This window comes from Dromaius novaehollandiae, chromosome Z (assembly GCF_036370855.1).
Source record: "Dromaius novaehollandiae isolate bDroNov1 chromosome Z, bDroNov1.hap1, whole genome shotgun sequence".
Classification (NCBI taxonomy): Eukaryota; Metazoa; Chordata; class Aves; order Casuariiformes; family Dromaiidae; genus Dromaius; species Dromaius novaehollandiae.
Window position 1 is genome coordinate 57,894,431 of NC_088132.1, and position 23,070 is coordinate 57,917,500.

The 23,070-nt window shown below is 37.0% G+C and overlaps 1 protein-coding gene across 2 annotated transcripts in view; it reads left to right on the plus strand.

Annotated features, from left to right (window-relative positions):
• The window catches only part of LOC135324668 (synaptic vesicle glycoprotein 2C), a 120,509-nt gene that overhangs the window by 37,170 nt on the left and 60,269 nt on the right, over nt 1-23,070 (plus strand). Inside the window, exon 3 of one of the 2 annotated variants that reach the window (XM_064501393.1) lies at nt 15,308-15,488. The exons of the other annotated variant lie outside the window; for it this stretch is intronic. Within the exon in view, the coding sequence (XP_064357463.1) occupies nt 15,308-15,488 (181 nt within the window). The remainder of the gene's footprint in view (nt 1-15,307; nt 15,489-23,070) is intronic. 2 annotated transcript variants of the gene reach the window in all.

A 23,070-nucleotide genomic window follows, 5' to 3' on the forward strand; every position in this document is an offset into this window, starting at 1 on the left:
AAAACATGCTCTGCTTCTCTATATTTTACTGTTATGTGCAAGTGGTGGAAGACGTGCTCCTATGGAGTTAATACTTCCAGGGTTACTCCTTTATTTATTTTTATTATGGAGAACTTGAAATTTTAGGGGGGGTTATGATTTTAGACTTCAAAGAGAGAGGAAAAGACTTAATATTGATTTTTTTAATATGGAATCTTGGCCATGGTACGAATGGTAATCTTATTGAAGGCAGCACAGATCTTGAAATGATAGGTTTTTAGATATGGATTTTTAAATTACTGTATTCACGAGAAATGAATCTAGATTAAGAATACTTACTGAAATCATAGCAGACCTTAGAGTGTGAGGAATGTCATTGAAATAACAGTGAGAGTCCATTGTATTTATGGTTAATAATAGTAATAAATCTTTAGTAGCAATAGAAATATTTAGAAATGGAGATGTAGTCATTGAAATGTGCACTTAATACTCCTGAGCAAGGTGAAAACTTGCATGTAGGATTAATGCCTTATTTCTTCAGAAGATGATGCCAGAAATACAAGTGCTATCATGCATGGTGTTCACCTTTGGTACAAGGTCAATTCTCTTCCGGTGGTATTAAGCTATTCCTACTGCAGTGCTCTGCCTGCTTGCCTTCCAAACACAATTATTGGAGGGAGAAAAATTAAGAGAAAGATCCTTATCTGTTCTAAAGAGCTGTTACTTGAACCAGTGGAGATGGTATGTTTGTTTTTGTTTTTTGAGGGGAAAAAAGGAACCAGGGGAGAGAGTGTGCAATATAATTTTTGTCTGTTATGAACTGGATTAAATGTCACATGGAATATCCTGGGCTTGTCACAAGATGGGAACTGGGAGCACAGATTGGAACCATTAATGAAATGCAGCATATTCAGCTCTCTGAGCTGTTAGGGGCTCCTGCTAGAAGCCAGTAGTTTAAGGTAGGTCACAGCTACCCTCCTTTTCTGAGCATGATTAGCTGCTGTTCCCAAACTGTCTTTTTGTGACAGAAGGTTGTGCTAATAGGGAGAACGTTAGCACCATGCACAAAGTTTTGATGATCCAGTTTTTCCTGTTTCGTATTGTTCCAGCATTCAGCTTTACTGATGACTGCAAGCTACTGGACTACGTTAACTTATGTGTTCACTCTTCACTTTTAAGAGTGTAACCATTTAACCTGGGGTTAGGAGAATTCAATAACCAGTTTCAGTGATGCAGCTTTAACCTGAGTAAAAAATTCAATACAAGCCTATATGAAATCACTGCATTGCAGTTCGCAGCTGAGAGGCTTGGTGTTCGTACGTGTTTCCAGCATGGCCAAATGCTATTATAACCTGCTCATCTTTTGAGAGCTCTGTAAGTAGCATAACACTTATTCATTACTTTTTTTAGTTAGATGGACATAACTGTACTCATATGCCTTGGCACAGTGTCAAAGATACAAGTGCATATATGGCTAGTAAGTACTAGGCCACTTTTTGAGACAGACATTTGTTGCCAGAATATGACACTTTCTGGAAGACTGAAGCTGTGCTTGCTTCAGTTGAGTCCAATGAGTACAGTGGATATTGGGAAACTCTTTTATTTAAATGACTGAAATTACAGACTACAATTGGAATAACATATGTACTTATGAAGACTGTATGAGTAAGCATTGAGATACCTGTACATTTAACTGGTCAGTTACAAACATCCTTTAATAACATGTGCAAATATATCTGTATTATTTGTCTGCACACATACATAAGGCTCAAATAATTGGGTGGCTTGCAGTTGCCTTCACATCTCTGGCTCATAGGATATTTCTCTTTCCCTTGATTGTCTAAAATAGTTAAAAATCACTGGGCTGCTTTTTTATGCACTGCAGGTTATATTCTGGCTCTGCCTATCCTATCGCAGAGCAGTGATTTTACTGTTCATGTCACACACATTTATAATCTTACAAAAATGGCCAAAAGAAGGAAATGCCTCCCAAAAGAAAAGCCTGAGGGCCATGGCGATTTCACACATTTAATTTGGCTGTCACCTCCGCTTCGCGCCCCCCCCCCCCCGTCCTCACTCCTTGGCATCTATGGCTGATGATACATCACTGTTTAAAGCAGTGAGTCAAATCCAGTTTTTTAACCAAACTGAACATTTTTAATATGATGCTACACTCTCCTTAAGGTCTGTGTTTGGTTAATTCTGCAACACAGTTACGATCTACAAGCTTCCATTTATTGAAATGTACTTCTTCATTATTTGAATATTTGTAGCTCTGAATTTTGCATCTTGTATCAAATTTTGAGCTATGAAATGAAAGCGATGTGAGCTCCTTGGCAAGAAGTATAAATATTTTCACAGTGAAAGTATTAATGAACTTCATTAAATATGGAACAAACATAATTCAATGGCTTTTTGCCACAGCCGAGTACATTTCTTCCTATGCATTTTATCCATGGACTTAATCAATTCAAGATTTTAGGACTCTTTTGAAGTTTGACTAGTCATTTTATCTTATACTCTTAATGTTTCCTAGAATTGGCAGCCAATTATATTTTGTGATATATAGGATTTGAAATAACTAGGTATTCCAGAGCTTTGGCTTACTTACATGAATGTCAGTGCTGAAAAGTAAGGAATGCAATTAATTTTGTAAACTACCGTGACAGTATTTTAGTGAGGACATAACTCTTTCCCTATGATGGATACATCTGTTCTCACTGTACAGGCCTGTTTCCCTTGTTTGAACCAGTTTTACATTGTCACAAATATATGGAATGTCACTATTTTCCTAGCAAATGCAGAATCAAAGCCCTTATATTATGCAAGCGTAAATACTTAGAAAAAGGAATGATGCTGAATTACTGGTAAAATAAATAAGTGAATAATATGACAGCATAATAACAGCAAACTAGCAGGTCACAAGTGTGCAGGGGGGATTCTCTCTATCAGCTGTGTGACTGGAACTATGAGCAGTTCAGAGGAGTTCTGTCCATAACCTTTCACTGAAGAATCTCAGATTTTATACCCAGTAACCCAAGTAACTCTACCTACTACTCAGACTTCTAGATGGGAAAGACGGTAAGATACTGTCCTCTTCCCTACCACTGATTGTAAAATCTTTATCAAATTGTTCTCTGGCTCTCTTAAACCAATGACCCTTCTTAACCAAATATGTACCAGCCCTTGTTCCAGCTAGCAGGAAACAAAACTAAGAGTTTTTGATGACGTGTCCGTATGTTGAGTTCTTCTGCTTTGAGCAAGATATGCTTTACAATGCATGAATGCATTTATGCTTACAATGAACAAGCTTTCGTCAGGATAAGTGTGTGAATGAGAAATGTCCCGTTTCACAGGAAACTGAAGACTCATAGAAAGCAATTTATCAGGCAGACAGACATTTGTATCTGAATTTTTTTCTGGATGGTAGAAAGTTAGGCGACTAATATGGACTAGGGAAATTAAGGAAATGGTGTGAAGTGACACTGGCTTTACATCTATAATGATAAAAAAGAAAAAGGTCTATGTTCCCAAAGATAGGCATAGCTGGCCAGTTTGCAAATTTCTTTCTGTCGTGTCAGCTGAACAGAAATTACTTGTAGTACTGGTTAACAGTGGAGGGCTTTGTATGAACTTGAGAAAGTGTGGATGCATGTCACTCGTGATATGTGGCTCTCTATTGTACTGTGTATTGCTTTTGTCAGATCTGCTCATTTTCACAGTTCACAAGTATTTTCCTCGTCTGCTAGAATTCAGAGCGATTTTCAAGGCTGGTTCTGAAACTGCCGCTAGCAAGTTTTGCTGTACAGAGATCGTGAACTGATAGATACAGTCATCTAAATAATTTTCCATTTAGACATTATAACTCTGCTTCCTGGCACTATTGTAAATACATCATTAAAAAGCCTGCTTAGCATCACCAGCACCTGCAGGTGTATTGGCACCATACAGAGCATTATTTGGTCCATTATTCTTCATTATGACATTGGATTAGTTACTGTATTTCATTGACTGTAAATGGGAAAGTAGAAAGACGAAATGGAACCATTAGCAAAGTGAATTCTCTTTTTCACTCATGTGCTCTTGTGTGCTAGGTGAGGAAGGCCATGTTTCCTGTCAGATGCTGTGGGAGATGTGTGGGGGTTTTTTCTTTTTTCTTTTTTTTCCTCCCCAAGACAGTTATTCACTCTGATAACCTCCTCCTGATGAGGTTAAGCTTAACCCAATGTCTTTTTTTTTGAAGCCAGCGGGAGTCAGAGGTTTCGAATATAAGGGTTTTTTTTTTCCATTTTTAACATTTTTATTTTCCCTCCCACCTTCATTACATTGGAACGAAGATAGTAACAGTTACTGTTTAGAAAAAGAAGAGTAAAAAGTTATTTCCTCCCATTTACAAGGGAAGTAGCTTGCACAGTACTGGAATTTAATTTCAGTGAGGAGAGTTAATGGCTGATTAACCACTGAAGTAATAATGAACAGTTAGCTTTATTAAGCTTTATTATTCTACAGATACCTGCAGTAGGAGCGCAGTTTTATTAATTAATTCTTAGTATCCTGTACCTTGATTACTTGTGTTGGATGCATTTGCTCTTAATGTAGATGTAAATACTTTGGACTTTCTGTTTTTAATTCAGCACTGATTAAAAGTTACAGTGATTATTCATGGTCTTTGCTCTGTTTTGAGTCAGAAGCAGGACTAAGGAAATAAGATTAAGACAATAAAATGTGTAGCCAAAATGAAGAGTTTTGATATGAAATGAGATGATTAATTTAGAGGACCACATGGGCACTTAAAAGCTTTTGTGAAATACTGTTTTTGCTTTGAAATTTTATTAATCCTAGCAAATTGTAGAGTAAATGCTGTGCACTGTTCAATCATATGCACCATTTATAATCATTCTGATTCTCGGGATTGCCATGGAAGTGCATTTCCAATTGCAAAGTCACAGCGATTTCCACCATGACAGGGTCAGTTCAGAGCTGGGTGAAGAGTGCACTGAATTTAACATCTAAATCTGAGAGGGAAAAAAATCCAGAGGAGTCTCTGCAGTTGCAGTGGAAGGAAAAAACAGGAATTAGGGGTATTAGGACAGCTTAAGTAGGTGTGTTGTATCTGAGACTTGTCTGTTAGGATTTCTTTTCTAATGCCAGGGGGAACTATTGGATCAAAGGAAGAGACAGGGTGAAAATAATACGTTCTGTGATAGTACCTAGGGAATCTGACAATGGCTTCACATCATTACCTGGGACTACCTGGGTTTTTGATAAACTCTGTGCCCTAGCTATTGCATATTGGTAACAATCATCTTTTAAAAACATCGTTTATATGGGAGGACAAATATCACATATTGACTGATTCTTACAGCCCTGGGTTTATGCTACATTTGAATGCTGATTGATTATCTGTGAGAAATTACAGCATTGATCTTTTTATTTGTAATGGATTACTGATTTTGCTAGTCAAGAAACAGCAGTATAAAATAGCAGTGTGCCGCCATTTGCTACAAAAAACACTAGTAGTAGTCCATTTGTAAATAACTCTAATAAAATGAAATATAACTTTTTTTATTCTGAGAAATCTGCTACAGAATAAATTAAAATGATGCTAATGCCTGGTAGTGGATTTGACTTTTTTAAAGACTTAGTTATTGACATGATAATATTCTTAAAGCATAAGTGATGACGATAATGTATGCAAAGGTGTTGGTTTACCATATTCTTCTCTATTTTGCTGCCTTATCAGAGAATACAGCTGTGAAGAAAAGTCCCCTTCCTAGTGAGCAATCTGTTACCTGTCACAATCTCTGCAGTTACTTGGCTTCTTCTATGCATTTATTAGTTTATCTGATTTGGATCTGAGGAAAAGCAGGAGCAGATATTCCTTTTGTTATTAAAATGTTTTAATTAAAATAATTAATATCTGAGTACCACGGAAAGTGGTTAAGACAGTAATGATTCATTAATAAAAAAAATGTATCAACACACCTGTTGGCATGAATTCTGGATATATTAGAAGATGGATGTCCTTAGAACTGTAGGGAGAGTTAATGGCATACAGAATTTGAAAGCAACAAAAAATATTTTGGTTTTGATGTAACGAACAATGTAAGGATCCAGAGCTAAATCATCTTGTTCTTCAGATGCTGCATAAAACAGAATCAGTCTCGTAGGCCCAATCAGAGCAAATATGGAGGCAAAACACCAATCTTTTTTTCCTCTTGGATTAAAGTGAAGGAGAACCTTACACCACAAACACCTCAGGTTGTGAAGGTCACACCTGAGTTACAGGAGACAAACCAAAAGCAGACACTTTAGGCATATAAACTTCTTAAGAGACATTCCAGGGGAGATCAGGAAACTAGCTAATATCTGAATGAAATTTATGAGAAGGGTTGTTTTGGGAGTCTTTGACTTTCACATAGATGGTGTTTCTGATCTAGCACTGGAAAAGCTCTGCTCAAATGTCTCCATCTTTGGGTTTTCATTTCTGCAGTTCCCCCCAGGGTGGACACACTCCATGGTAGCTTCGTGATTTGGAAATGTATGTCAGTTGTTTTCCTGGGCAAACTGCCTTTTTCCTGCCCCCCCTGCCAGGAGAGGACAGACCTCTGCTCCCTTCTCCCGTCCTCCCAAGAAGAACCCACCTTCCTGATTCACCTTTGAGCTCTCGAAGAGCAAAGCTGGGTGAGGACTTTGGGTAGCTGTAGTGGGAGACCATTTTCCCTTCAGTCTCTGCACGAAACCAAGACAAATGTACTGTAGGCATTTGTCGATCTAAAGTTCTGTATTGTCAAATTTCTTCTTGCATTAGCTGCCTTCTGATGATGCCATGTGTCCTAATCACTTTGTTTCAGTTGTCTTCTGGCTGTTTTGGAAGTTTCTTACTGTGCTTCTACATCTATTTCTCCTTTTTGTTTCTGTTCCTTGGAAAACTTGGACTTGATCCTTTTGAAAGGGGAAAAACATGGAATATATATGTGTATATATATAATTTCCATTTAATATTTTCTACTTATTCTCTGCTCCATCTTTGTTTTTAATATTTGTGAGGCTTCTCTGGTTCTCTCTTTAAGGGTACATTATTTGGCTACCTCACAGCAGTTTTCCTTTAATTAAATCAGTCATTAAATTATGCTTGTCATACCATCATACACCTTTGTGTCATGCCTGTTGCTGATCATGGTTTTTTTTTTCCACTGTTGACCTTAAAGACCATAAATAGCTTTGCAAGCAGAACTGTTGAGTTGCATGTTCTTTCATTTTCCCATCTACACTGATCAACTGAATATTACCTTTCTTTTGCTCAGCTTTGCTTTCACTCCCATTTTCCTGACTTTCCTGGTTGAGTTCCTCTATCAAATATTGTAGTTCATCAGTATTGCCTGTGAACAGGATCGTTCTGTCTGTTCACCTGATTTCTATTTATGTGAGGTTTCTGGACTGGTATCAGATTAGGTATCTGCAGGTGCTTCGTAGGCATGTTTGAAAAGTGGTGTAATGAGGTAGTCTGTGCTTGTTTTCCTTCTGTTGATGAAGGTCTATATTGTCTTTTATTGTTCTTACTCTTTTTTTGGCTCAAAAAAGTTTTGAAAATTATTTTCTGAAAGTCATCTTTAACTTAGTGGCTAAATTCTTGAATTGCACTAAGTTGGTTACAGAATTTGAATAGAGGGGTTCTCTGCAACGGTCAGAAAATATAATTTCCCAAAAGGTTGAACAGCTTGCTGATTTTATCTCATTTCACTATATTTAATTCATTGAGATCCAGCAAGTTATTGCAGGGACAAATTGGCACTTTAAGTTTTTCTACTTCAGCAATAGGTCAGATACCTGATCTTTAACCTTGGCAGCCTTTTTGGTGGTAGCAATAATTATTTTTTCATTTGTGCTCTGTTCATAGTCTGTGCTGCCTGCTTGTCTTTTTGTTTAATAACCCAATATAAAAGTAAAGTACACAGTAGGTCCTATAAATAGCATTCTCTTTTCAACAGAGTTAAGATTGGAACTTTAGAGTCTGTTTGCAGTTAAACTATTCATGTTGATTAATCTGGTCTATGAATTATATACTTTTTTTTTTTTGGTAGCCTTCATGTCAGAGCATTTCTATGAGTTGTTCTTCCTACATAAATTCTAGGGAAACAAACTTTTAAAAATTAATAAACATTTTAAAAATTGATTTGGTTTGAAATATTTTTTTTTTTTAAGTTTTCTTCCCCTCATGAAAACATTAATATTTCTGTAGAGCCTGCAGTGTTTCAGAAGAGGAGATGAGGCTGTCTTCTTTTTTTTTTTCCCCCTCACTGGTATCAATAAATTCCTTCCCCTCAATGAGCGTGAATTTGTATCTTTCTTTGGTTATTATGGAGATATGGTTGCCTTTTTATATTGACTGTGAAGGATATCCAGAATATCTTGTGCACTTAGCAACTAATAAATATATAAAAAAGCTAAATGCTTTATCGAGCAAAGATGTGCTACTTAGAAATTATTACTATTAGAGAACCAAGCATACAGGTCACTCAGTTGCAAGTAACACTTGGAGGTCCAAGAATTACTGCAGAGTGATGGGCACTGTATAAACTTTTATGTTGAGACTGAAGCCTGAAAATTGCTTTATATTTTTCATGTATTTAAACAGATAAAACCCATTACCATGATCATTGCTAAAAATAATTCTAGTAGTTTAATAGAAGAAAAGCTTGAATGTTTGTAAATATATATTAAATAGGATAGCAAAAAGCTTGGAAATTAGTATACAATTAAGCATCTGCGTACTAGACAGTATGAAATTGCAGATTGAAGTCTGTCAGCAGCTGTCCTGAAAGGGAATGCAGGAGTGGATTAGTCTGAACAGTAGTAATAGAGCAAGAGACTGATATGCTGTGGCCCATTGGGATTTGCATATATTGCATATTATTAGGCAAGAGCAATCATTTAGCATCTAAAGTTAAGATGCAGAATGATTGCTATGGGACACTGCTAGCATTTGGATAAAGAAAATCTATGGCTAGAGAAGTCCCGAAGTTGCAAAGACTCATACAAAATTTTAATAAGGTTCTGTTGGTTCATGTTTGTTGGAAAGCAGTACCTACCATCTTTTTCAAATGGCTGAACAACTCATGTTTTATTTAGCGATTTAATTCTACACCTTAAAAACTGAGGAACTGAATGGAATAATATGATGAGTAAGAACTGAAAATCTAATATTTTGACTACACAGATGGCTTTAGACATGTAAAGATAATGGCGTTAGAAAATGGAGTTCTTTTGCCAATTCTAGAGTAATTACAGTTTTCTTATATTTGTCCTCTTCTTAATGGAAAAGTGCTTGTTTTAATTAGCTCATATTATGAACAATTTAATTAGAAGCTGTGTTTGTTTGAAGAAAACTATTATATGGGTCACAATTCTTCCCACAGTATTTTCTGATCAAAGAAACTAATGGCAGCTAATAATTAAGTATAATTGTGAAAGATTATCATCTTTAAACTCTGCATATGCTGTTTATCAGGGTGGAAACAAAGATAAATCTGGATATTCCTATACATTATGCTACTTATGGGCATTTAAGTTCTCCACTATGAATTATTTTATTTCTAAAACAATAACATATAGAAAGATCCCCGTACAAATAAATAACCCATTGATTAAAGTACAGTATAATTCTTGTGAAAAGAGTTTTTGTCTCCATGGAGCTGTCATAGGTCTGCATTTATAATCCTGTTTTCCAAAATATAATCTTATAATCTTATTTTTACACAGTGATTTTTTTTTTTATTTACTGAGAGTACTTTTACTAGTTCTGTGAAATGTTTTCCTCCCTCAGACTAATGCTCAAAACAACACAAAAGAAAAAACCCCAATATTATGCTAGTTGGACACCTACTTTACAAGAGGTGTAATAAAGCAGAAGATGAACATCAGTGTCCCACAGCCTGAGTGCTTGTGTTGCAAGGAAGTCCTGCTTTGCTTTCTTTTCCCCAAATGAGGTGTATACTTACAGCCTGATTTTTCAGGAGGGTTTGGCTTTTGTTTAGGTACCAGGATATGAATTGCAACAGATGCAAGCAGTAAAGCTATGGGAACACAAGGAGAACGATGCTGTTTCACAGCTGGACCTTAGTGACTGGCCATGAATTTATTTTTATCCCATTGCTTAAATTGTCTATAACCCAAGTTTGGACACTGAGGGATCTGTTGATTGGCTACTTTGTAAGGTCTAGCTGTTGAAAGCAACCTGAAAGATGCTGTGTGCAGATCTTTTTTTTTAAAAAAAAATAATAATAATAAAAATTAGTTGCATATTCAGAATGTGTGCATGGTGTAAACCAATTCCAAACTGAGATCCTGTTAGCTGTCAATGACAAAATGAATGATCATTCTGAGTAATTTCTTTTAACAGATGCTAAACTTCTTGTCCCTTCATAGCAGACATTTTCTTAGAATATGAATGGAAATAATAGTTTAAGAAAAGCTTATCCATGGACAATTGCCAATTATGTTGAGAAAGACGGTCCCTGTTCTGAAGAGGAAACAATTGTGTATTTTGTACATTTATACAACAGAAAAGTTCCTTGAAGTATGTAGAATTTCTGCTGTGGAAAGAAGGTACAAAGTGTTACAACTTGGTAAAAGAGCAATAGCAGAGAGTATTCATTTTAGCATGGGATGAGGTTTTTTTCAGCTGATACTTGGCTCATCTCAGCAACTTTCCACCAATTGACAGTGTTTGCTGAGATTATATGTTACTTCGTAGATGAACACAGAGTTGTGTGAAGGATACCATCAGTAGTCTTTGTATTTTAAAATAAACTAATTTTCTAAAACATGTTTCTGGGATGATGCTGTATATGAAGTCAGTGGATGTCTTGTGCTCTATGAGCTAACTTCTTTAGAAGCACAAGTATGTTATACCAGAAAGAAAAAGACAAGCAGACAGTTTTATATCAGTAGCAGTTGCTCAAAAAGGGAGCATCACTGTCAATATGACATGCTGGATTAAAATCTATATGTGTATATGTATACCTGTACTTTTACTGGTTTTTATAACTAACGTTTAAAGGTAATGAGGAAAGAGAGCAGGGTCCGACCAATAACTGGGTATTTCATTTTTACATATTTAAAATTACGATTTCTGCAGTGTACAAAATGTAGTAAGTGATTTATGAAGTGTGTAAATAAATAAGTAGCATTTTCCCCATGAGATTTATATTCTGGCTAATGTCATGACATGATAAACAAGAGCTTCAAAGGCTGGAAGAAAAGGGATTATGAAGGGTAAAATGATAAACTGATGCCACTTGTATTCATTATGTGGTTGTTCAGCTATTTCAGCTGTTCAAAGTTAGAAATCTCCTTCTCCATTTGTCACTTCTACTCCTTATTGTGAATCTTGTTGGGAGAAAAAAAGGTCTAAAGGAACGATTTGAATGCGGAGAGGAAGGGGACTAGCTGCATGGTGTGGGGCCAGAGGTGTATTCTGTATAGAGACAAAAATAATAAAAAAGGGAATAAAGACAGGAAAATACAATGAAGCAGGTATTGTTGGTAGCTGCAGTAGGCTCAAGATGGAAGGGATACAAATTTTTGTGGGGGGAGATAACTGAGGATTGACAAGGCAATTAGGAAGAAATCAAAGATAATATGATGGGAAAGTATGAGATAATGGTGGGGCTGAGAGAGGAGCTTATTTATAGAAGTTTATTGATAGGAGAGGCATATTATTTTTAGCAGCTTTATTTTGAATGCCCTTCAAGTCTCCTGAAGGGGACTTATGTGGGTGTGAGAGAATCCAAAACACAGTCTGATGACCAAAGGGTTTAATATAAGAGGCTAATGTTTCTAAAACATGAAAATTTGGGAAACTATTTTCTTTCATGAAAAGAGAGGCATCAAGGATGAGATCTTAAAATGGATAACTTTAGGGTTTCAGAGGAATTGTGATGGTATTATCATAAATAATCTGAAGAAAATCTGGAAGAGAAAAAATGAACTGTGTTCAGAGTATTTTGGTATTTTTTAGAAGTAACTTTCTATATTTAACAAGGAAAGGTATTATTTGGTTAAATAAAGATTATTTGCATAAGAATATTTCACAGATAGCTGTCTAAAATATTTGACTGGCCTTCTGTGAGCATTTCTAATATTAGAGTGTTGATTGCGATAACCAAATGAAATCTAGCTGTAAATGAACAGTGTTAAATATCGTAGTAAAGAATGTCAGCTTCAAGAGTGAAAGTTAACCATTTTAGCTGCCTCTTCGAAACAGATGTGCTGGCAAGGCAGCTATTGAACCATTTTTGTTAAGTTCTTTCAGCTCATGTTGCCAAACAAGCACCAGCTCTGCTGCATGGCGTTTCCAGACTGTGAGTACTGGCCTATCTGAAGTGTGGTGTATTAATCTTACCTACAAGAGAGATCTCACTGCAGTTGAGCAAACATGCCAAATTACTCGCTAAACTTTGTCCCTATAGGACTAGAACATGTATAAGCTGTGTATGGGCTTTCAAGAAAATCCCAAGTGTCAAAATAAAAATTTCGGATCAAAATGCAGGAAATATCTGGTAAGAGTCTGTCACTAAACACGTCTAAACCAAAGAGGGTATTATAGCGTCTGTGTCCTTTCTAGGCTAAAGCATAAGATGAAAGACAACAAAGATATCTTAGGACTTCTGAAAATTCTGGATTTATCTGTATTGTCATCAGTCTTCTCTGAAGATGAAAAATTAGGATCACAGTAATAGCTAGAAAACCAGTGGCAGTAAAACCTATCTTAGGAGGAAGTCTAACTGTTGCTTTTCTTTAGAAGCTTGTTGGTCTTGCCTAGGTAAAGATATGGTTAATGCTTTTATGATGAGCAACAATGGATCTGACATCCTGTCTTTTGGACTCATAGAGAAGACAGTCATTGGCTAAAAAGGCAAGCAGTGGCCAAAAAGGTTGATTTACTGGTATTGGTCACAACTGATGGTGAAGGGGGTAGCAGTTTTCCTCTGCTTTGGATTGCCTAAGTTGAGGTATGACATTTTTTTTTTGATCCAGGTAACTGAAGCATATGAAATTCGTTATTTGAATCAGAGATTACAATAGGCTGCTTTCTTTCCGTAAGGAAGATGAAATAGGAACAGACCTACAAGAATAATCTGCTGTAGTTACTGCTTCTGTATACAGGGTTTGTGTGTGTGTGTGTATGTATGTATTTACATATGTATGGGTTTACATCCTACCTGGAAGAAGCACAGCTCTGATTTCAGAAGTTACTTGAATCATGCAGACAATCAAAAAATGCAAATGATATAAATCTGGTCTGCGTTTTTCAGTCCGTTCTTTTCATGGTACATTGTGCATGCTCCATGTGATAAAAAGCCTCCATGCTCATTCATATTTCTGAAATTCCATGTCTAGCAGCTTCTCAGAAGAGGAAAATATTCCATATATTTTCTTGACTAGACAGGATGCATGAGCCTTTTACAGCTTACACTTTGAAAAGTTTTCTCTGTGATTTTACCCATCTTTTATTCTGACTTAGAGTTCAAAATGTACAATCAGTGCTCAGGGACAACATCAGATGGTGGTTACTCTGTAGGGACCTTGAATTTAGAAACAACTAATGGATTCTGATCATCTTTATATTGTTGTTTTCTATTCAATATTTGTAATAAAGATAGCATTATTTTTATTTGAAAATATGAAATGTAGGAAAGCCTCCAGGGACTGTGGCCCACATTTGCCTATCACTGTGGTATATCCACTGTGAAAGTCCACACAGGTGCTTAGTTGTGATAAATGTAATAAGAATAGCATACTTACCCAAGCAAAATATAACTTTCTATTTTACTAATATAAATTTAAAGTCATGTGTGTCATATCAAGTGTTTTAGAATGATGCCTGATAAGGAAGCAGCACGGTGGAATTTATTGGTACAAAACATGAGGGGAAGGGGGATATTTTGCCACGCGTGAGAGCCTTCAGCAGTGGTTTGCTTTGCCAGTTTAGGTGTTAACACAAGGAATTGCAAGCATAGAAATACTGATGAGTGACCTTTAAGTTAATAGTCTGTTAACAAAGCCCATGCATTCGAGCGTTTTTTCACTTTCCTTTCTCTTCTAACTACCCGCCGCAGGGCAGAGCTGATTCTGCTGGAGTCCAGAACTTGAAGCGGGAAGAGGCAAAGCCCAGCTGAGCTGCCCTGCAGTTCGTCAGTTCCTGGGGCCTTTTCCCTCATCAAAGAGTCTCAGGACAAGGCTTGCTAAAATTTTAGCTGCTTCCAGCTACTCTACATTTAAATCTCGCTCTGTGGCAGACTTACAAGGTGGCAGCAACCATTATTTAGATAAAGCCCAATCTGGGAAGCTCAATAAGAAGTAGAAAGTTAGAAGAAGGAATAATACATGTATCAAAACAAGATACAAATCTGGATGGATCTATCCAAAGCTTAGGAACTACTTCTAACAGTCTGCTCAGTGAGTTGTGAATTTTTGTCTTATGTCCCATAGAAGAGTTTGTCCTTGGAAAGGAAATAATGTACAGTATGCTAAAATGTGAATGGTCAGAGTGCTAAATATTTCAAGTTACTTCTGAAGTTACTTTGAAAACATCATTAATTTAAAAAAACACCACCCTAAAATATTTTTTCACTGTCTCATTTTAATGCATATAGCAAGATTGTATTGTATTTGTCCAAAATTCTTTGAAAATAAAACTGTTCCAGTGTTTTTCTTTATACAGGATAATACCTTTTAAAATAAAGCAGTACATTGAAGGGGAGGGAGGAAAAACAATCAAGCTGGACATCTTTGATACTGTAGCTCTCAAATGGAAAGTGTTGTTTCATAATCACTTTCCTTCAGACTTAGCACATTTTATTCCCAGTGATTAATCCTCTACAGGATTGCTTGTATTCTGGAAATGTTCATGCAATTTTTTTCTGTAGGGCAGGTGTTAATGCTGCCATATTTAACATGAATGCAGTTTATTCTTGAGGAAAGGGCGGCATTCTTTCTCCTGTTCAGTCTTCCTTGCCAGTATTTCAATTGTTGCTAGGTGCTAGAGGTACCTCATTCAATAATTATATTAAGCTTTAGTATGGCTGCTAACAGATGATGCAGACACAATAGGAAACCTATTCTCCCTAGGTACGTTTGCAAAGCTGTGCACACAGTTTGTACTTATTGGGAAAGGAAAAATTAATCTCTATGCAATTGATTTTATAAACACAGAAGATTGCTGAAAGCAGCTCGCTCAAGTACATATGACTTTTCTTGGTATGGTCAATTGTGTTCAGTTATGTAGCTCACAAAACAACGTCTTTTTTTTTGTGTATTGCAGGTAGCATAGTGTACCTTGGGATGATGGTGGGGGCATTCTTCTGGGGAGGCTTGGCAGACAAGGTGGGAAGGAGACAGTCACTCCTGATATGCATGTCTGTCAATGGATTCTTTGCCTTCCTTTCATCATTTGTCCAGGGCTATGGCTTCTTCCTCTTCTGTCGCTTGTTTTCTGGATTTGGGTAAGCTCCTCTGGTTTTGTTTGTTTCTACAATTCTGTGTGTTAATAAAACTTTCTTGTTTGCAAAGGCTATTTAATGTAGGAATATATTAATGTAGGAATATAATCTTGTGTCAGGGGCTAGTGAATTATATGATGTAGCTACTACAGTCCTAAATAACAACCTGAAGGGGAAGAATGATCATTTTAGGGGAAAGATACAGACTGAAAACTGAACGACTGACTTCTGTTCTTATTTTGCAATGGACTTCCTTTGTGAACTTGAACAACTTGCTTAACTCTTTTATACCTCAGCTTCTTTATGTGTTGCTTGTTCAGTATGCAAAATAATACCCTTTCCACAGGTGTACTGTAAGATTTCACTAATATCTGTAAAGTTTCTAATGTCTTTGTGTGCATAATGCTGTTTATAACACCACTGCAGTCAAGACTGCTTTGGAGGGCCTTATTTGCAGCATGCCAAATGTTTTTGCTTTTTCCAGACTAATGATGTTTGTAGCCCTGTATTTGCTTTAATTTTCTTTCAATTTAAACAACTTCTGAGTTGGTAGAATGATCTGAGAGATTGGTAAGGGTCCATTAAGTTTAAACTTTACACAAGCTGAAATTAATATACAGAGGGAAATTAGTATGAGAATGCTTCTACCTTCATTGTACCTTTATTGCACCCTTGGATAATCAAGGGCATTGTTCTCCAGAGTAGTTAGTTTAGCACTTCTGGTAACTGTTTGATTCAGACCAAAACTGCCAATTGCACTTCCATGTCAGACCACTTTCAATCTTCAGGGTGCTGAACGGGCCAGCAAGAGCACAGCATGTTGATGCTGTAAAGCCATGCACGTGAAGTCCATTGCTAGTAGGGTTTGATGGCCATATCTTCTTGCAGTACAGGATGAAATTTGCCTAAAGGGTTTGAATTAAGTCTTTTACATTCATTGCGTTCTTTATTACATCCCGCATCTTGCTCAAATGAAAAAGGAATTGTGTCAGTTGAATGGGAATAGAAATTCAGCTTCATATCTCTTTCTGATCTCTCCTCATTTCAGAGGTCCTGTTGTGGGACAGGAGATGACAGTTCCCTTTCTTATCCAAAGAAATGGAATAAATATCTCTGTTATCAAAGGAGGTGGTTTGTTTCAATAATTTTGTGTGACTGAGACAGCCCAGATATGAAATGTGAATAATTTTAAGCAAAGAACTAAGTGATATGTTTTAAAGGCAAAATGGTATTGATACTCAGACTGGATGAAAGCTTTCTGAAGGGTCAGAGAATTACCTGTACAATTTCATATAGTTTTATAAATTATTAAGAAGTATACATGAGATATGAAAATTGAATAGGTGTGTAGAGTTGAAACTGGTATGCCATCCTCTAGAAAATGTAAAGACAGATGGAGTAGCATGAAATGGTATCTACTGGGAGGTTCTACTTTAAATACTGTAAAATAGATTTTCTTCAGATTCTGTTGCAGTCAAAATGTATTTATAAAAGTAAATTCTTAGGAGAAAAAAGAAGTCCCTGCTGATAATTTTTTTGCATCTGAAAAAACTGAACTGGCAAAAATTATGCATTGCAGAAAGAATGACTTGGAATATAAAACAATAGAAATAATATTAAGGTATTGCTGGGTAAAGGGCATCTGCTGAGGGATATGAAAATCTGAAAGATGAATTAAAGTAGTGAAAAGAATAAAGAAAAGTTGGGTAGTCTGCAAAATCATTTCCTTTTATGGAAAATAATATCATAACTGTGATACTTCCTTTGATTAATCCCAAATCACGACTGGAAAGGAAATTGAATCCCAAAGGCAGATAAAAGTCTAAGAGAGCTTTAGACTTGGTTTCCTACGAAGTAAAAACAGCTAGGCAAGAAACTGTGAGCTGTATTTATCACTGGCCATTGAGGGAATGTGCCAGGGTTTATCATCAAAAAGCAGTTTGTAAGATCTGTCTTTGAAATTGTTAAAGGAATACTTCTTTAATACCAGAACATGACTCATAATATCCTAACTGGAATGGTACTGGAGTTGTTGCCTATTCAACACTGCCACTGTCAAGTATTAATCTGGGCTAGAGAATTTTATCTAAGCTCTATTACAAAAACTTGCATTTCATTCAAGTTAGTATTTTTGGTACTTTCAGATAACTTTGGATGCAATTTTTCTAAGAACAACAACTCAGTTTAGAGCACTTTAACTGTACTTTTAATACACCTAAAAGTGTTTTATCCCAGCAAATTTCATTTTGATTGCCTTGAAATAAGCAGAGATGATGCTGTTTGGAAAGATGTATCATGCTTATCCAACTCAATGTTACCTCTAAAAGTAATCAAGGTTTTCATGCAGTAAAAAGCTGGCCAAAATAAAAATACATCCTGAGACCAATTACAGTTCAGAAATTCTTCAAACAGCCCCATATTTTATCTGTTAAATGAAACTGATTCACTTTCATGAACAAAGTAAAAAAGGTTGAATAAATATATCCTAATTTACAGACCAAACATGTCTGGCCTACAGCGATTTCTCTCTTTAATTTGACAAAACTGCCAATTTGGCCAAATTTCTTCTCCAAAACCATGGAAATATTAAGAAATGCAGCTTAGATGTGGTGAACTTGCTAATGTAACCAAGAGTCCCTTTCCCTGTCCTTGTGAATAAGATAATAAGATAGTCTTGAGCAAGACTCTTACTCACAATGTACTATCATACAGAGAGTGTTTCTACTTGAAAAGACATTAGATTACTTAATTAGATTTGAGACTCACCTTCAGCCAGCTTTTCTTAGCCCTTCTTCTGAAAATCTCTCTGCAAAGCTACTTGCAGTACTGCTTCCACATTACTGAGATTTAATATAGAGTACTGGTGTCAATGTTGTAATATGAAAATCATAATTTAGATCTTGCTCAGATTCCTCACATTTTTATGGAGGTCAACAGTTAGCAAAAATCCAAAACTGTGGATCAAGTTTCTTGTAATTAGTAGTTTTGAGGTGTCTGCCTGTGTAAATCCACCCATGCTGACTTTTACCACCACTTTTATATATTATTTAGACTGGCAGGAAGCTCTCAGTTTTGTATATCCCTCTTTTCTTAATGACCAAGACAGAAAGGACATGTACATGGTCCAAATGTACAACAACTTTCAAAATGTTCTTTCTAGCAAAGATAGGGACCACGTGGACACAGCAGAAGATAGTTGGCTTATGCAAGCCGTTGCCTTCATGAACTTTAGCTCGAGGCTAACAGACTGCTTTTGTAATTGTGTGCCATCAGTATTCTGTATCATGTTGTACCTTACCTCTTTGTTCGCACTTGCTCTAATTCTCTGTGCGTTCTGACCCTCAAAGGACTATAGTCCTACCGCATCCAATTCCTCTGCAGCCCCCAGCTGCCTCCCACCTCTGGCTATCAGTGTTTTTACACTGCAGACGATTCATTAGCTCTGCAGGTGACTGGCTTCAAAGCTGATAACGTATGCCAAAAGTGTAGATATGCTTCTCAGTGAAGCCAAGGAAGCTGTTGGCAGAATCTGAGCTTTTCAAACCAACAGCTTTGTTTCCAGCCCTTGCAGCTTCAGCAGTGGATACAGGTTAACTGGTATAGGTCTGAGGCAGTTCAGAGATGATATGGGGTCAGTTGTAAGACTAGTGGGAGATGAGGAAAGTATTCTTTTGGGGAAAAGAAGATTATACAAAAGGGAGAGAAAGACTAGAGGAGGAAAACACATTAATGGAGAGAAAGATAGCCTATGTGGCAGTAAAGAAGGAATTGAAAAGAGGAATAAAAAGCAAGAATGAGATCTGCAAAAGTAAGAGAGAGCAAACACAAGGATTTCATACTTAATCAATACTGGCAGGTCCAAAACCAGTATATCTGACATATCCAGCTGAGTAAATGCTGCAAACAGACTTTGTGCAATTATTTGCTTGAATCTGACATCAAATTTGACTTGTGTTTTTGCTACTGTTGGAAACATTTTTTCAATGAATTATTTCAGTTTCATTTCAGTTTCATCAGTTTAGTTTCTATCAGAACTGAAGTATTATGTAGTTCTATAAATAATCACATGAATCTTAATCACAGGGACTCTCTTGCTATTAATAGGCTAATTATAGGCTAGGTGTGTACCTGAAAGACTTCTCCAGTATATGCAGTCCAGAGAGGCACTTGGATTTAAACATGGGTAGAATGAGCAGCAACGCACGGTCTGTAGTACCTCACAGCTTTGTAGGGCGTTATCCAGCAGTTCTCAAGGTGAACTGCTAAATCTGCCTGTTCCCTATTAGATGTTTTGCTAGTCCAATGAAAGTTATGAAAGGAAAACAACAGAGAGGTTTTTTAATGAGACTAGTGGTAGTAGTGGGAGTAAAGTATTGTTAATAAGGGGAAAGAGTATGTGCAATTGGAGAGGACAAAGGGAGGAGAGGGATGGTGGGCTGTTTGCAAATCTTAGGAGCATAACAGCGAATCTGTTTTGAACCTATTTAATTCCAACTTTAATAATCACTTAATTTCTTAGCAAAACAGAAATAACAAGGTGATTACTGGCAAATGTCATCACACACAGACCCAGTCTTTACTGTATTTTTAGTCTGGATCTTGTTCAAATTTGAAAGAGAGGACGAGATATTTCAGGAGGAGAACACCATTCTGCCTTACGAGTTTAACCTACTGTGAGGGTTTTTTCCTATTTATCTCTGTATTTCTTATATGCTTTTGCATTTCAAGTCCCTTTGGCTAGTGAATCCGCAAACAAACAAAGGCTTCTATCTGAAGCCAGAGGTTCCTGAATGCTTTGCCTAAGTGTTGTTTTCCTCCCAGCTGTCACGGGGTGCAGGTGCCAAAGTCTGTTGTGACAAATCACAGCTCTGAAGGTAGATTAGCAGTCATTTATCATCCTCCTTTGTGACAAAACGCAAATGTACCTTAGCTCATTATTGGTTTCCCTAAATTCTGCTCTCCTGGTGTGCATTATTTAAATCTTCTTTTTGTCCGGCCCCCTTATCCCACCCGATAATTTCACAGAACAAACAACAGAAAGTGTTTAGGAATCATGTTATAAAAGCATGGCTTTCAGTTTGCATGTTTTCTCTGAGATCAGAAATTGAACCTTCTTTTGCTGAAAAGTGGGATTAGATCAGTTCCTTATTTCTATATGTCATTTTCCCCCTGACACACTATTGGTCTTTTTGAATCTAAAATCAGAAAAATTTGCATCAAAAGGGTGGATTAGGAATCACCCTTTGTGAATAAGTACCAGTAGCAGCATGACTACTTTTTTGAAGTAACAGAGCTGAGCAAATGGGACCTACCACCCCAAACACGTGCCATATGCGAACGGGGTAGAAGCCGAACTACGTAGCTGATGGCTTTCACCAGACAGTAAATGCCACTGCAGGGGATAGGTGCTGAACAGTGGAGGACTCTGTGTTTGGCTCTGTATATGAGCAAAAGCAACTAGAAGAACATAGCAGAAAGCTAAACATATAGCTAGACATGCATTAAGAACATAAACTTGAAAAAATATGAAAGTAGGATTTTTTGGGCAGAATGTTAGTGGGGAAAAAAGCTGGGACTACAGAGTAGAAACCTCCCTGTGTACAGAGCTTTATGTACGTTCTTTATAACCAGGATGGCACCAAAATAACTTGTTTAGTTATAAATTTTATCTCCTAACAGAACTGAAGCATACGGCTCCAAAATTGGCCAATTCTTTGCATCAAAAAGAACAATAATGTGATGTTTAATTAGTTTACATGTTTCCAAGAAAATACCCCAAAAAATTATGCATTCCGCTTTTGTTCTGCTTACTTCTGACGGTGTTTGTTGCAGAAGATAAAGCATAACTGAGAAGGGTCATGACTGACATTTTTCATGTCTGTTACGTCATTTTCTCCACATGTGGAGAAATATCTGCAGTACAAAAGGCTTCTGCTGTTTATTAAGTATTGTTCTTACGTACGTTCCTGTATATTGATTTAAAAAGATAAGGCTGAAGGAACGCACGCTGCTGTTGGAGATGCAGAGACACAGAGTCCTTACAAAGTAGCAGATTTTATTTTGTAGTCTTGAGCCAGACTCAGAAAAGTTGTCTCCTGCTGACATTAAGTTGTTCCTAATTATAGACACCTCTGTTAATCTAGAGACAGTTGTCACTCACTATCATCAAGACAGAGATTTAGACCAATTTTTTTAACCTTTTTTAAACATTCAGAATTTCCATGTTTTCCAGGGGAGGTGTAAAATATTGTATTGCTTATTTGCACATACTAACAACAGATTTACAGCTCTTACTTACTTTTTGTGACCTGTTAGGATGTAGTCCATGGCCCCCTCAGTGGTTTGTGGATAACAAGATTGCATCTACTGCTTAGGTTGTGATGAGTCAAAAAATAACATGTGAATAACAGGTAAAATTTAAAAAATTCAGTTTGTTTGAAACATTTATATTAAATAAAGGCTAAAATTCTTCACCTCTTTTAGAATAAAAATTCTTCTCAAATTAGCATGGTTTTCATAGGCTTTTCATTTGAATGTGCAGAACATGTGAAGAGAAAAATGTAGTTTTGTGCATCAGTTTCTTTTCTCTACAAATGAGGATTAGCCATATAACTTATAAATACAATAAGGGCAAACAGCACACTGCATTGAACTAATTAATTTCCAGAGCAGATTTAATACTGTACCCTATGGGAAAGAGCATTTGCATTTCCTGTAAAACAAGAGATAAATGTCGTCCTATGTTAAAGTCAGTGGCAAAGTGGTCTTTGATTTCATTAGGAATTCCCTCCTGTGCGCTCCACCATCCGTTCCATGCAGTGCTGATGGCATACCAAAGAGACAGTCTGCTTTAAAACTCTAATAGAAACATTTTGAGGCTCAAATTATGTTCCTTTCCTTCCATGCAAGTATGGAAGGACTTGACTGTAGTCACTGAAATAGTAGGGGTCTACATCAGTGTAAGCAAAGGCAGGATCTAGCCTAGGATTTTTTTGAAGGATTTTTTATAAAAAGGGCATTTTTCCTTGCAGCTGTTGGGTGACACAGCTTTTTTCTTTTTTAATATGACCATTTGATGAATTAATACATGATGCACAGTAGCTGCTGAAGTGTATGAAAGGCCCTCACAGGAAAGTGATGGAAGAAGACAGAATTGCTCAGCTCTTCTTTTGCTGGAGCCTTGGGGAGGCAGCTCCCGTCTGTGCTAGCAATGGGCAGTGTGCCCGATTCTGCGTTAGTGCTGCAGTGCTGCGTGGCTCCGGTACCACGTGTGCACTCAGACTTCTGCAAGCATCAGCCCGCAGTTTCTCTGCTCCTTAAGAGCATCCTGCAGGTTCAGGCAGTTTTTAAGGAGTTTCCTGGTTGTTGCTGGCTGCGCTGGCAGCTGCAGCTCTCCTTTGCTCTCCCTTGCCCTGTGTTCAGGAGCAGCTTTTAGGGGCCAGCGGCAGGGCTGCTGCCGCCCTGAGGCTGTTCAGCGGGAGAGCAAAGGAACACCGCCACAACGGGATGCTGCTTCTCCGGCCTCCTCGTCTCTCCCCTCCAGTGCTGCTGTTTATAAGCCCCTCAAAGATTTTCATAATAGCTT